General features: G+C 49.9%; 2 protein-coding genes across 2 annotated transcripts in view; one reads left to right on the forward strand and one right to left on the reverse strand.

The window, feature by feature from the left end:
- Positions 1 to 16,136, reverse strand: part of LOC139052990 (uncharacterized) — a 95,810-nt gene that overhangs the window by 44,420 nt on the left and 35,254 nt on the right. The gene's annotated exons all lie outside the window — the stretch shown is intronic.
- LOC139053000 (uncharacterized) lies at positions 899 to 10,543 on the forward strand. The gene is made up of 4 exons (XM_070530133.1): positions 899 to 2,302; positions 2,760 to 2,859; positions 3,568 to 3,677; positions 10,034 to 10,543. Exons 1-4 carry the CDS (start codon positions 2,183 to 2,185, stop codon positions 10,229 to 10,231), a joined length of 528 nt encoding a protein of 175 aa, XP_070386234.1. The 5' UTR covers positions 899 to 2,182; the 3' UTR covers positions 10,232 to 10,543.

The raw sequence follows: 16,136 nt of genomic DNA on the forward strand, positions 1-16,136 counted from the left end.
ATGGATAGAATTGAGCATCCTCTCAGCAACGGAGGAAGCCTAAAAGCAGTGACGAAGAAACTAGGAATAGGCAAGAATCAGATGTATGCGTTAAAAGACAAAGCCGGAAATATCATCACTAATATGGATAAGATAGTTCAAGTCGCAGAGAAATTCTTCTTTACGAGTAGGTTGTTCTAAGCGAGAAATAAGACAATACTCGCTTATATACCCTAGGGACAACGTTGATGCTCCCTTCAAAATACTTGCCGAGGCTAATTGGCTCCGCGTCTTCGAAGTCTTCCGCGCCTATTCTTCCTAGGAAGGCGTCGTCGTCCTCGTAATCTTATGGCGGCGGGTCAATGGGGACGCGTGATAGGCAATTGGCATCAGAATGTTTTCGTCGAGACTTGTAGATCACAGGGATGATAGATTCTCGCAGTCTGGGGCTTCGCCGCGCTAGCCATCCTGATGGATATTTTCAATTTACTAGCCGACACATCGCGTGATGGCCGCTGACGCCTTTGAACGGCCTGGCATATAGGTGAAGGTGGAGTTTCGCTGTAGGCCAAATGATGGCTAGGCATTCCTATTTGGAGGTAGAATAATTGCCTTCCGTTTTTGACAGCGAACGGCTAGCGTAAGCTATCACCCATTTGAGTCCATCTTTCCTCTAATCTAGGACATCACCTGGCGTCAGTGTCGATTTTAGTATTGGTGTCCTCGTCGAACTGCACAAGCACCGGCGGCGAATGCATGCGTCGGCCTGCTTCATTTCCCTTTTGAACTCTGTGGCCATATCACGCTGTCATTCTAATAGCGCCCAGACTGTTAACACGTGACGTCTACGTCACCCCCTGTCGAAGTGTACATATATCGCTCCCTCCCATGAATAAAGCACTTTCGTTAGCGGGCCGCCTGCCTGCCTGCATAGTGGCAGCGGAGCCCTGTCGAGATGTCGACGACACCGCCCCCGCCTACGACGCTGCCAGTTCCATCGACTGTACTACCGACGCCGAAAACCCTGGATACGTCAGACGACGCCTGGCTTGGTTGGAGAACATGGAAGAGTGAGTTCGAACGGTTTGCCACTGCTACCCAATTGACTAAGCAGCCAACCGATGTGCAGGCAGCAACATTTCTCGTGAGCATAGGCGAAGAAGGCAGGAAAGCATTCAGCACTTTCAAGTTTGACGCGGACGAGGGCAGAAATGACGTCAAAGTTCTGATTAAGAAATTCGAGGACTACTATAAGCCAGCAAACAACTCAACCCTCCACGAATTTCGCTTTGGTTCAAGGGACCAGAGAGAAGGCAAACCATGTAATGATTGGTTGATCGAATTGAAACTTTTAGCCAAGAATTGTCAATTTGGACTTCTAGAAGACCGCATGCTACGCAGCCGTATCGTTCTAGGCGTCCGAGGCAAGCGTTTGCAGCAGAAAATGTTGGCGGAAAACCCTTCTTACTAAAAAACGGTAGAAATATGCCGCATTGAAGAGCAAGGAAAGCAGCACTTCCAAGAGATAAGCGCAGCAACGGGTGGAGAGCACACTACGGTAGTGAACTCGGTTGCGACAGAAAGGAAGCTCTGCAGTAGGTGTGGCTACCAGATACATCGTGGTGGAAATATTCCAGCGTGAGGAAAGAATTGCAGGAAGTGCGGTGCACAGAACCACTTTTCCCAGGTTTGCAAATCAGTCGGTGCCACGCTTAACGCCAGCCGTCAAGGAAAAGAGCTGCGGGAGGTACGGGCCGAGACAGACGATTTTCTTCTTGCGGGACTAACGATAAACTCGCTTGAAGTTGATAAATGGACAGCAGCAGTTTACATCGAAGGCCGACCTTTCACATGCAAACTGGACACAGGAGTAAACTGTTGCGTTATCTCTAAAAACGAGCTGGAATGATTACCTACTAAGCCAAAGGAAGCCTGCAAGGTGACTCTAACAGCGTTCTTTGGCCACAGGACTACGGCACAAGCAAAAATCAAGCTTCTGCTTTGTGCTAACAACAAAAAATGCGAAGAACAATTTTTCGTCGTCGAGCACGATGTTCCAGTCACGCTCAGCGGGGCAGTCGCTGAACGCCTGGGGTTTATATACCGCATACAGAAAGTCGCCAGTGAAGAACGATATCCCCCAGCCCAACCTTTCGCAGATATTTTCAGTGGGCTAGGACAACTGAAAGGCGCAGAGTACTGGATGAAGCTGAAACCCGGCAGCGCGGGAACCGTCGTGCCTGCTAGGAGGGTCCCCGTCGCCCTGCAAGACAAAGTTCTGGCAAAACTGCAGCGCATGGAGCAGCAGGGCGTCATTACTAAGGTAAATGAACCCACCGAATGGTCTAGCCACATGGTGACCGTGGTCAAAAAAGAAAGTGCGTATTTGCCTCGATCCAACCGCCCTGAACAAACAGTTGCTTCGAGAAAATTACCCCATGTCAACTTTAGAGACATAGTTCCGCGGCTGTCCGGATGCAGCATGGGGATTTTGGCAGAATAAGCTAACGGAAGAAGGCTCAAAAATTTGCACTATGAGTACGCCATACGGGCGCTATCGATTCCTCTGAATGCCCTTTGGAATATCGTCAGCCCCAGAAATTTTTCAAGCTGCAATGCATCGTTTGTTAGACGGTTTACCCGGTGTAGCAGTTGTAATTGATGATATACTAGTCTGGGGCAAGACAAAAGATGAGCATGACTGCAACCTGACACGCGTACTGACGCGCTGCCGTGAGCCCAATCTGCTACTTAACCTCAAAAAATGCACCTTCCTGCAGGCGGAGGTTCGCTACTTGGGACACATCCTCACTACGCAAGGCCTGCGCATCGACCCGGAGCGTGTTCAGGACACTCTGGAAATACCCGAGCCTAAGACAAGTAAGCAACTGCAAATTTTTCTCGGCACAATGAACAATATACAGCGTTTCATTCCCAACATGTCTGTCTTGACGGAACCGCTAAGAGAACTACTGCGAAACGATAACGCATGGGTCTGGACAGAAAAGCAACGTGCCAGTTTTGAACCACTGTACCAGGCACTGATAACGGCGCCGATTCTTTCCTACTTTGACCCGAAGAAGGCAGTCACGCTTTCTGTCGATGCTAGCCAGTCGGGCGTAGGGGCTGCTTTGATGCAAGACGGCCATCCTGTAGCCTGCTCGTCCAGATCTCTAACAGAAGCACAACAGCGTTATGCGCAGATTGAAAAAGAAACGCTTGCGATAGTACATGGGTGCACGAAGTGCATGATTATATTTTCGGCCAAGCAGACATGATCGTCGAAACGGATCACCGGCCTTTGGTACCGATCTTCACCAAGCCCCTGCATCAGTGCCCGCTTCGTTTGCAGCGAATGCGCCTCAGCTTGCAGCGCTACGCAATAACTTTGCACTACAAACCGGGTAAAGAGCTATTCCTAGCGGGCGCGTTATCACGGTTTCCTAATAAGATGGCGACTGCAAGAAGAAACCGAGCAGTTTCAAGTGAATGTGCTTGACTGTGTTTCAGCGTCGGAACAGCGCTTGAAAACCTTGCGGGATGCTACAAACGAGGATCCGGCACTTATCATCATCCGTGAATACGCAGAGACGGCGTGGCTGAACCACAAGGATGGCGTTCCAGAGCCGGGAAGGCCATACTGGACCTACAGGGAAGAAGTTCATGCACAAGATGAACTAGTCTTCCGAAGCAACAAGGTAATTATACCGAAAGCGAAACGGGCAGAGATCATGCAGCTCCTTCACACAGCGCATGCTGGAGCAGATAAGATGAAAGCGATGGCGAGCAGTGTAATGTTTTGGTCAAATGTGTCCGCAGATATTAAACAGTTTTGCAAGACCTGCAAGGTATGCCAAATGCACCAGCCACGAAACCATAAAATGCCCCTTTTGAGCCATGATGTTCCGACCCTGCCATGGGAGTCCGTAGGCGTGGATCTGTTCCACTATGGCGGTCGGGATTTCGCCGTCATGGTTGACTTCTATTCCTTTTTCTTCGAAGTCCGAGACCTTCGCCACACTACGTCTAATGCGCTGAAGACTTGGTGTGCACAAGTTTTCTCAGTGCATGGGGGGGAAAGAAGAAGAAGCCAAGGCGAGCGGACGCGTCTTACATGCACTCCACAGTTTTTGGACTTTTTGACCCATCAGACCCTATTGGACCACCAAACTTTTGGCTGGGATCGACGCCGGAACTGAAGAGGACCACGAGGACCCCAAATTCAGACCGGTGGGTCCAATATTTCGGATTTTATAGGTCTTTGAATTTCCGCCGTGGTCGGCTGGACGGTAGGCCTAACGAGACCTAGCACGAGAGCGGGGCTCCGCGGGCTCCCCGACCTCGGCCCGAAGTAGAGACGGCCTGGAGCGAAGTCCCGAATACCCAACACCAACTTTGAGCAATCATCGACGAGAGGACCGACAGGTTTCATGGCGGAAACCCACGGAACCATGGAGGAAGGTTTTCGCGACGCCACCGAACCCGTCCTCGTGCAAGATCGAAGCGGGCCCGCGGCAGGCACCCAAGCCCCCAGAGGCAGCACCCCAACGACAGGAAGACCACAGGCAGAAAGCAATAACGGCGCGGACCCGGAATGGGAGATCGCCATGTCCAGGAGACAGAAGAGGTGCCAGCGAGACGGCAAAGGATCGAGCAGCCAAGTTTTGGCGGGAACGGCGCTAGGGAACAGAAATTCCCTAGGTGACGCAAAGACCACAGGCGACGCGCCAGCTGCGCCGAAGCGAGGAGGAGGAGATGGGGTGCCGCGGAGGAGACTGCTTCCGCTCCCCAAGGACGATTTAAAGATAGTGCTCAGGCCGAGGGGACTCGCAGTCAAGAGCTTGCACACACACCAGGTTGAGCGAGCAGTGGTCGCGGCCACCGGATCCGGATGCAAGGCGGAAGACTTGATCATCAGGCTGCGCAATGGCTCCAACATCATAATAGTAAGCACCGACAACGAAGAGGCGGCCCAACGTATACGGCGCATCACGCAGCTAACGTTCGGGAACAGCACCTACGCCATCAACGCACACGTGGCGGCGCCGGAGGGCACGTTGCGGGGGGTCATCCACGGGGTGGACGCGGGGACCTCGCCGGAAGGGCTCAAGGCGAACCTACGAACCCGAACGCAGGGAGTGAAGATACTGGCAGCCAGAATTCTAGGCCGATCGAGCACGGCTGTCATTACTTTCGAAGGCCCCATTCTCCCCAAGCAAGTTTTATACTACGGGGGAGAAATGTGGTGCTACCCCTACAGGCCGACCAGACAGATATGCTACATATGTTGCCAGCAAGGACACCGATCGGACGTTTGCCCAAACCCGAACATCAAGACCTGCAAGCAATGCGGAGAGCAAGACCCAATTACAGAGCATCAATGCACACCCAAATGCCTAGTCTGCGGGGGCGACCACAAGACGGGCACTAGGGACTGCAAACAACGACTAAAGACAGCGGAGGAGCTGCGCGGCAAATGCGCCCAAAAGGGCCAGCAATGGCGGAACAGGAGCAGGAGCCGTAGCCGAAGAAAGAGACCAAGGTGGTTCGGAGAAGAATATGACTCCCGGGACCAAAGCAGAAGCAAGTCAAGGAGCCGGAGCCGAGGAAGAAGCACGAGCCAGGACGGACGCCGGGACGAGTCCTACCCGCCACTGGGAAAGCAGAACGGGCCCGGACCAAAACAACAGCAGACGAAAGGTGGCGTTAAGGTGAGCTGGAGAGCAGGCCCTCCCAAATCACTATTTCCGCACTCGGATACCAACACTACACAGACAATGAAAAGAAACTAGAGGAGGAAAACAAGGCATTAAGAAAGGAGTTAGAGCAATGTCGCGAAGAGACTAGGCAACTTAAAAGAAAACTAGAAGAGCTCATCAAAGAGTTGCAGTGGCAGAGACAGGGGAGGAACGTGTCAAACACGTCGGCTCCATCAGTTGAGGACACGCAACAGAGAGAAGAGCAAAACTTCAGAGACGAGATCAAAGGTTTCATGATAACAGCACAGAAGCAGATGCACGAAATGTAGCAAAAGCAAGCGTTGCAGGAACAGAGCTTCCGCACCTACGTTAAAAACCAAAATACCCAAAGAACCACTAATGACGCCAGAGATAGACTCTACAATGAGAGGCGTTTCGGACCTGAAAGCCAAAGTGCAAGCAATAACAACACAACATGGCAGGACAAAACCAATAAACGTATGGCAGTGGAACTGCAGAGGGTATCGGAGGAAGCAGGGCCTCTTAGAGCAGTTTATTAACACTATAGCAGCACAACCAGACATAATCATGCTACAGGAAACCAACATAACACCCACGCTAAGGGGATACACGTGCCAAGAGAGCGGAAGGACCGCAACCCTCATTAGCAATAAGATAGTAACCATGGCAAACAAGGAGATTGAGGGGACAAAAATCAAACACGTGATCACAGAAATCATACCCAAAAAGAAATATAAAGGGAGAAGAACGTTCATAATAAACCTATATAGCCCCCCTAGACAAAAAGATGGAGATTTCGAGAAGCTGTTTGCCGAGGCAGACAAACTAGCCAGATCGAACACACTCATCATAGCAGGGGACTTTAATGCCAAAAGTCCGAACTGGGGCTACCAGAAGGCAGAACGAAAAGGACAAAAGATAAGTGACGCGGCGGAAAGGATAAGATGTGAGCTACTCACAGATGAAAACCAACCTACGCGACTAGGCAATAGCGTAAGCCCAGGTACCTGCCCAGATCTAACCTTTGTGAGAGGAGCAAGCCAGGTCGAATGGGAGAACACGCTAGAAAACCTAGGCAGCGATCACTACATCATAAGAACGTCAATAGAGGCAGGAACAATCAAGAGAAAGATAGGATTGGCCCATTTAACAGATTGGGACGCGTTCAGACAAGGAAGTCAACAACTAAAGGGAGAGATCACATCCATCAAGGAATGGTGTCGGCAGCGCAAACAAATACAGGAAACATATACGCATGAAATAGATAGGACGGAGCAAGTACCGGAGGTGGACAAACGTCTGCTTGGGCTATGGGAAGCGAGACGTGGGCTCACTAAAAGATGGAGAAGACAAAAGCTTAACAAGAAACTCAAAAAAAAATAGCAGAAATCACAGCAAAAGCAGAGGAATATGCAACGGAACTGGCCAGGCAAAGCTGGCAACAGTTTAGCAGTTTGCTACAAGGCACGCTCAACACGGCCAAAACGTGGCGCATTCTGAAAGCATTAATGGACCCAGGGAAAACAAAGGCAGAGAGCAACAAGGCAATCCAGAAGCTGATTCACCAGTACGATGGTACCGAATAGCAGCTAATGGAGGCCTTGAAAAACAAATACTACGGACAGGAAAGACCCGAAGAATATAAAGGGGAATACCAGGGGGAAGAAACCGCAGATATGGACAGGCCAATCACACGAGAAGAAGTGAACGCAGCTCTGGGGTCCGTAACAAAAAACACAGCACCGGGAGCGGACAAAATTAACAACTCCCTCATTCGCAACCTAAGCGAGGAGGCGATAGATCAATTAACAATCTACTTAAACAAATTGTGGAACGAGGGAACGATCCCGGAGGAATGGAAACACGCCGAGGTCGTAATGATCCCGAAGCCAGGAAAGAAACTACAGATAGAAAACCTAAGACCAATCTCCCTCACCTCGTGCTTGGGAAAGTTATACGAAAGAATAATCACAAAGAGAATACAGCAACTCATGGAAGGCAAGGAACTGTATCCGCACATTATGTTTGGCTTCCGAGCAAAGCTATCAACACAGGATGTCCTCCAACAGATTAAGGAAGAGGTCCTAAGCAAAACACCCAAGACAGGAGAAAATATCATAATGGCACTAGACATCAAGGGAGCCTTCGATAATGTCAGCCACGCGGCAATAATGGAAGGGCTTCAAAACATAAATTCTGGGAAGAGGTCTCATGACTACGTGAGAGCCTTAAAAAAAGAACGGCCACAATAGGACTAGGGGATATAAGAAGCGAAACCTTTGTCACCCCAAGCAAAGGTACGCCACAGGGCTCAGTCATTTCACCCATACTGTTTAACATTGCGATGCTTGGCCTGGCCAGGGAACTAGGCGAAATCGAGGGCATACGACATGCAATGTATGCGGACGATATCACTATATGGGCCAACCAAGGAACGCTAGGACAAAAGCAAGAGAAACTGCAAGAGGCAGCAAACCGCGTAGAAAACTATGTTAAGGCAAGAGGCCTGGCTTGCTCCACAGAGAAATCGGAAATACTCAGAATTGGAAAGAACCCCACCAAGGCCGAAATCGAAATAAACTTAGAGGGCCAGCTTATAGCGGAAAAGAACATGATAAGAATTCTAGGAATGTGGCTGCAAAGCAGCGGAAAATGCAGTCACACAATTAGCTTACTCCAATAATCGACAGATCAAGTAAGCAGGATGATTACGAGAGTTTCAAATAGAAGACATGGCATGAAAGAGGCATACACGATCAAGTTGGTTAAAAGTTTAGTGGTCAGCAGAGTCACATACTCGCTACCTTACCACTTGATGAACAAGCTAGAAAGAGAACAAGCAGAAACCATGCTAAGGAAGGCGTACAAAACGGCACTGCACCTACCGAGGAATACTTCAAACGACAAGCTACTGCAGCTAGGAATACACAACACGTTCAGCGAGCTGGCAGAAGCGCAACTAAACACACAAATAGCGAGACTTTGGCAGTCGGCTACAGGAAGAATGCTCCTAAAGAGACTAGGATACGATACGAAAGGGGCAATAGATCGAGAGGCAGACATCCCAGACAACGTCAGACAAACCCTCAGAATAAGTCCAATTCCACGCAACATGGATGCGAACCTACACGCAGCCAGAAGGCATGCAAGGGCAGATTACGTGGAAGGCCACCTGGCAACACAGGAAAACACGGTGTACACGGATGCAGGGCTATACCCGTGGGACAAGCACACTAGAACACACAGAGTAGCTACGGCTGTAGTAGACTACATGGGAGAGACAATCAGCTGCGCAACCAAAAGGAATTGCACGGTAGCGGAGGGGGAAGAGGTCGCCATAGCGCTTGCAGCGACCGAAGGCTACCGAATTAACAGATCACTTACCATATTAACCGAAACCAAAGCTACATGCAGGCATTGCATGCAGGGGAAAGTCTGTAAAGAGGCCCTGCGAATCCTCGTCGGAGCAGGAACCCTCGGAAATAATGTGAAGCGCATACTTTTCTGGATACCGGCCCATACCGGGATAGAAGGGAACGTGAGAGCAGACAGTCTAGTTCGCGAGATCACATACCGAGCTGGACAGATAGAGCCTCTCGAGAACCCTACAACGGTGGAGCCGACGTGTGCGGAAATATAAACTACTATAGAGGGCAGAGAATCAAATATCCTCCGCCACAGACACTACTTACACAACAGGAAGCAGCCGACTGGAGAAGGCTACAAACCGGAACTTTCTATAATCTACACATACTAAGTAAAATGTACCCGACACAATACAGAAACTCCTGCCCATGGTGCAGAGAAATACCAACTCTTTACCACATAACATGGGAATGTAAGCATAACTACACATTCCATAAACATAAAAACCCGAGTGCGGAGCAATGGGAGGGCCTGCTCACCAGCAGCGACCTCACCGCCCAAAGGGCAATCGTGCAGCACGCGTGCGAAGTGGCCAGGCTCGGTGGATCCCTGGAACAGGGGCACACCCGTGCTGAGAAGCCAGGCAGCAAGCGCAAGACGGCTCACCGCTAAACCCCTTCATAGAACCAATAAAGTTTCTCTCTCTCTCTCTCTCAGTGCATGGGCTGCCACAGAAGCTGTATAGTGACAATGGGCCCCCCTTCAGTAGCTCAAATTTCAAGGATTTTTTAAGAAAACTAAACATTGTGCATGTGACGTCAAGTCCATATCACCCGCGTTCTAATGGCATGACGGAAAGAGCTGTTCAGGAGGCCAAGAAGCTGCTCAAAAAGTGTTCTTTTCGCAGACCAGATTTTGAAATTTCTCTGCTTGAGTGGCGTAATACCCCCAGGGACCCGGTTTTGAAGTCTCCTGTGCAGAGGCTCATGGGGCGGCAGACCCGGACCCTCCTGCCGGTACCAACAACTCGCCTGCAGCCAGAGGCCATACCCAGCAAAGATGTCCACGACCGTCTCCAGGCGATCCGGCACAGGCAACAGATTCACTACGACCGCAGCGCCAGGAACCTTTCCCCACTTACGCCGGGACAACGCGTAACGGCGTAAGACATTCTCCAGAGAACCTGGTCTCCAGCTATTCTAAGGCTAGCCGCAACGCCAAGATCTACGATTGTGAAGACCGAAGACGGTCGTAAAATCCGTCGCACAAGAGAGCACCTGCGGGAGGAAGTACCTCAACCGGAGCCATAATCAATCTCGCAGGGTCTTCAGAAGACGAGCTCCTGCCTGGACAACAGCAGTTACGCAGGAGCACAAGATTGCGTCGGGAACCCTGTCGATACCCGTTGCCAGATGAAACTTCTAGACCTTCTCATCATTTAAGGGGAGATGTGGCCATATCACGCTGTCATTCTGATAGCGCCCAGACTGTTAACACGTGACGTTTACGTCAACCCCTTTCAAATTGTACATATATCGCTCCCTCCCATGAATAAAGCACTTTCGTTACCGGACCGCCGGCCTGCCCACAAACTCGACATCGCATTTAGTTAGGTGTGTCAGCGGCTAAGCAATGCGCGAAAAGTCCTTGACAAAGCATCTGTAGTAGGCACACATGTCATAGAATCTACGCACTGCCTTCTTGTCGATGGGCTGCGGGAGCTTTGCGATGGCAGCTGTCTTCTGTGAGTCGCGGTGGCCTCCAGATTTGCTGATGACGTGGCTCAGGAACAGGAGCTCATCGCAAGCGAAGCGGCACGTTTCTGGCTTCAGAGTGAGCCCTCATGACTTGATGGCACGGTCGCAAGCCGCCTAAGGTGATTGTTGAAATTCCCTGTGAAGACGACGACGTCATCCAAGTGAACAAGACAGGTCTGCCACTTTAATCCTGCTAATACCGTGTCCATCACGCGCTGGAGCATTGCAGGCGCCGAGCACACTCCGAATGCCATGACCTCGAACTCGTAGAGGCCATCTGGTGTGATGAAGGCGGTCTTTTCGCGATCTCTTTCATCGACTTGTATTTGCCGGTGGCCAGACTTGAGGTCCATCGACGAGAAGTACTTAGCGTTGAAGAGCCTGTCCAATGCGTCGTCTATCCGTGGGCGGGCGTATACGTCCTTCGTGATGTTGTTCAGTCGGCGATAACCGATGCAGAAGCGGAGGGCTGCGCCCCTTTTCTTCACAATGACTACAGAAAATGCCCACGGGCTTTTCGACCGCTGGATGGTGTCGTCGCGCTGCATTTCGTTGACGTGTTGCCTTACAGCTTCACGCTCTCGCGTTGAAACTCGGATAAGGGCCCTGGCGGAGTGGTCAAGCGCACTCTTTGGTCATTATGCGACGTTTTGCGACTGGTGTCTGTCGAATCTTGGATCACGTTGAAAAGCAGTCTTTGTGTCGTCGAAGCAGACTTCTGAGCAGTCGCTGCTTAATCATGGGGAGACTTAAATTTAAGTCGAAGTCTGGTTCGGTAACTATAGTCGTCGGGGTAGATGCGGCAGAATCCGAGAGGACAAAGGCATTGCCGATTTCCACAATTTTCCCGACGTACGTGATTGTCGTGCCCTTGCTGGTGTGCTTGAACTCCTGGCTGAAGTTTGTCAGCCCTACTTTCACTTTCCCTACGTGAAGGCCAGCTATCCCTTTTGGGACGCAAATTTAACGCTCTAGCAGTAGAGGTTGGTCGCCTTCGATAACGCCTTCTACGTATGCGGGTGTTTCGCGTCTGACAGAAATGACAATGCTGGAACGAGGCGCGATGTTGACTTGGTCCTCAAGTAAACTCAAGGCATGATGACTACGTGCGCTTTCCGGCGGTATCACTTGATTTTGGATAGCGTTACTGACTTTGTCTTCAGCTCGAAGATTGCGCCGTATTGGTACTGAAAGTCCATGCCAAGAATGACATCTCGTGAACACTGTTGAAGTATAACGAAGACGGCAGGGTAGGTCCGATCATGAACTGTAATTCTTCCAGCGCAGATTCCGGTCGGCATTATTAGGTGTCCTCCAGCGGGCCGTATTTGAGGGCCTTACCATGCAGTCTTAACTTTCTTCAACTTTCTTCAAATGTCTCCACTCATGACGGAGTAATCGGCTCCTGTGTCTACAAAAGCGGTAACAGCGTGGCCATCGAGAAGCACGTCGAGGTCAGTGCTTCTTTTTTGTGCGTTGCAGTTAGGTCTTTGTGTTGGGTCACGGCTGCGTCACGTTGACGTGTGGCTGGTATGTCACGTCATCAGGTCCTTGGTCGGCGCATTCCTTGCTTACAGGCTTCGTCGGGATGGCGGCGTGTCATTGTTATCTCGTCTAGATAGTGTTTTTGGCGTCTTCATCGGCGACGGAGGATTTTCGTCATTGTGAACAACAGCAACCGCGCCTCCGTCGGTTGCTGCTTTTAGTTTTCCGGATATGGTCTGATGGACCAGCCCTGGGCTGTGCCAGTGTATGGTCGGCGCTGCGGCGACAGGCAGCGGCCTGTTGACGGTGAACGCTACGGTCGTTGAGGGCTCCACTGAGTGGCGGCGAGATAGTCGGCGATATTGCGAGGGCGTTCATCTTGCTGCGGGCAAGGAGCGTTGATGGCGAACCTTCGTAGTCCCATTTCGTGGTATGCGCAGCGGCGGTAGACATGTCCGTCTTCCTCGGACGGCTGTTCTGGGCGACGGGCGGGCGAGCTGGCGGCGGTGGCGTGGACTTTGACGGTGGGCGATGCTGGCGTTGGTCATCGCTTCCGGCTGGGGTTGTGCTGATGCCGGAACTCCTGGTATATCTAGTGACCGCTGAAGCCCTTCTTTTGCTATGTCCATGACTGAGGCCACGTGGGTCTGCTACCTGGGGCAGAACTTGTGCAGCTCTTCCCGTACGACCCCTTTTATCGTCTCGCGCAGGTCATCGTCACGTAGCGCTTGAGCTTCGGCGCAGTTTGTTGACAGCGCACGGCGGTTGTACTGCCTCGTGCGCATTTCAAGCGTATTCTCGATTGTTTTGGCCTCTGAAACAAAGTCAGCGATTGTCTTTTGTGGGTTGCGTATCAATTCGGCGAATAGTTGTTCTTTGACACCCTGCATCAGGAACCGAACTTTCATTTTCTCCGAACTGTTGGCTGTTGGCTGACGGAAGAGGCGAGTCATTCCCTGCGCAAAGATTGCAATGCTCCCTTTCGGCAGCTGCATGCATCGCTCCTTGCGTAGGACGCTCGTGAAGGCCCGCAGGATGCCGTTGCGCAACAGGTCCCATGTAGTCAATGTCAATTGCCGGTTTTCAAACCACATCCTCGAGGCGTCTTCTAAGGCCAACTGCACAGCCGCAGCTTGTCGTAGGAGTTCCAGTTGTTGAAAGTTTCGTATGTTTCCAGCCAGTTTTCTGGGTCCGCAAACAATGATCCGCTGAAGGTCGGCGGCTCCCTCGGCTGTTGCAGAACGATGGGGTGATGCTGCGGCTGCCATTGGGGCTGTCTTGGCCACGATCTTCTTGGTCATCTCAAGTAGAAGCCCATTCTCCGGGTGCAGCTGTAGTAGCCGGCGCCTTTCTCGATGGCCCAGGACGACGTTGGTGTTCTCTTTACGGTCCGGGTTTGGATCACGGTTATGGATGACGCCGAGAACCATTCAAAGCGAAATAACCTAATTTTCTACGGCATCCCCGACCGCTCCTCCTCGGAAACATTTACAAAGACAGAGCAGTTTGTCACAAACCTTTGCCGCGATAACTTACAGTTAACCTTGGCACCAAAAGATATAAAGCGCGCACATCGCCTCGGCCGTCCCTCCCGCTGTCCAGCTGTAGGCTCATAATAGTGAAGCTTGCATTACACAAGACCAAAACTGCAGTACTGTCAAATGGCCGGATGCTTAAAGGGGCAAGTTATGGTATAGAGTATTTCTCCTGCCCAGTGCAAAATGCCCATAAAGAACTGATTGCTTTTGCGAAAAGCAAGAACACGCCATTTGCCGTCCGCTTCAAAGCGCTGCATATGTACCAAAACCGGTACATCTTTGACGACAGTACAAAGAGCTTCGAAGAATTATCGTAGCAGCCGAAGCGCCTAAAAAAAGGAAACAAAAGAACCGAGCATATGCTGTCCCTAGCGATGCTCTTTCACTCTCTGCAATTTACAATAATATCCGCAGTTTTCTTTAAAAACGTGAACGTATGTATGCATTGCATTGCACGTATGCATTGTATTGTCCACTTGGAGTAATCTACTAATGCTTACCGAAATGTGGCTCACTGACGACGTGAGCGATACTGAAGTGCTATCGGACTTACCCAACGTTTGTGTGCACCGCAATGAACGTGCATCTACGCGCAGTGGCGGTGTACTGATTGCATTCCACGAACTATTGTCTTGTGCAGTCATCAATATTCAGTCATAGCTGGAAGTATTAGGGGTGACTATCGAATCACGCACACAGACCGCACTACTAGACGTATGTTACCGACCTCCCCACGCCACTCTTAAATTTCGCAGCCAGCTTAACCAAACTTTGTGTCAGCTTATTTCTGCTCACTCAAATGCACATTAGCTTCCCGCAAATGGACCAGCGCACTGAAAATTTGTCTTCATCGACAGGTCTAACTGAAGCCAGCAACATTCTCGATATCTGCCTCAATTTTCAAATGACCCAGCTAGTTTCTGAAGCAACACGGGTTTCACAGGATACATCAGGTATAATATTAACCAACAACCCCGAAAGCCTTTCATACACCTATTACCTCAACGAAATCAGCGACCACAAAGTAATTCATGCCGGTTTTTCTTTTTGACCAACAAAGTGCGAAATGTACAAGAAAACGATACAGCTATACGACAGAGGTGATTATGAAGCGACAAATGAGGGCCTTTGCACATTTTATCCCACATTTCAGACAACCTTCAACTACCATAATGTTTATGCCGATAGGACACGCTTTAAAAAAAGCTGAAGGAATTAACCGATAAATTTGTACGTAAACTAAGTTTCACAGCGAGTCGTCCCAAACCATGCTTTACGATAACATTAAAAAGACTTGAAAATAAAAAGGAACGCCTATTCCGGGTTGCAAAACTCAGAGAACAACCAAATGCATGGGAGAAATATTATGAAGCAGATACAAACTACCTTACTATTCTACATCAAGCAAATCACTCTTTTTTTTCACTTAGAAGTGCGCAAGCTACTAAAAACTAATCCCAATCAGTTTTGGAAAGCAATTGAACGACGACGAACCACGAGAATTCGTAATCACCAGTGATCTGAATGAAAGCATTACGGACATGGATTGCGCCAACTTGTTCAACACCACGTTCGCTACAGTCTTTCCTGATGAAGTGACCGCACCCACCTGTTTACCTTTGACTTTCATTGTGACACGCCAGCGATCAATTTCTGTGAAAATCGAATTTTATCCATAATAGAAAATATTAAATTCTCATCTTCAGCTGGAATGGACTAAATTAATACCAAAATCTTGAAAAACACCAAACACAACGTCTCACTTTTTCTCACCCTAATTTTTTCACAGTCACTTTTTTCTGGTGTCATTCCAGACGACTGGGGGACAGGGAAAGTCATTTCGGTTTTCAAGGAAGGTAGCAGAAATTCCCCACTTATTTACCGCCCTCTCTCTCTAAGAAGCGTCCCCTGTGAAATCATGGAGCATGTGATCGGCTCCCACATGATAAATTTTCTTCACAGTAATCACGTTTTCCATCATTCGCAACCTGCCTACCGCATGGGGTTGTCATGTGAAACACAGCTTGCAGTTTTTCTACATGACATCCATAATAATCTGGATGGTAACGTACAGATGACGCGATCTTTCTTCATTATGCTAAAGCGTTTGACAAAGTGCCTCACCAACGATTACATGCGAAACTCTTCCAGCTAAATTTACATCCTACTGTTTTAACATGCATTACATAATTTCTTACTCATCGATCACAATATGTTTTAAATAACCATCTATCCGCTCCGGTTCCAGTAACGTCAGGCGTCCCCCATGGATCGGTTCTTGGCATGCTCCT

Source organism: Dermacentor albipictus, unplaced genomic scaffold, assembly GCF_038994185.2.
Source record: "Dermacentor albipictus isolate Rhodes 1998 colony unplaced genomic scaffold, USDA_Dalb.pri_finalv2 scaffold_51, whole genome shotgun sequence".
Classification (NCBI taxonomy): Eukaryota; Metazoa; Arthropoda; class Arachnida; order Ixodida; family Ixodidae; genus Dermacentor; species Dermacentor albipictus.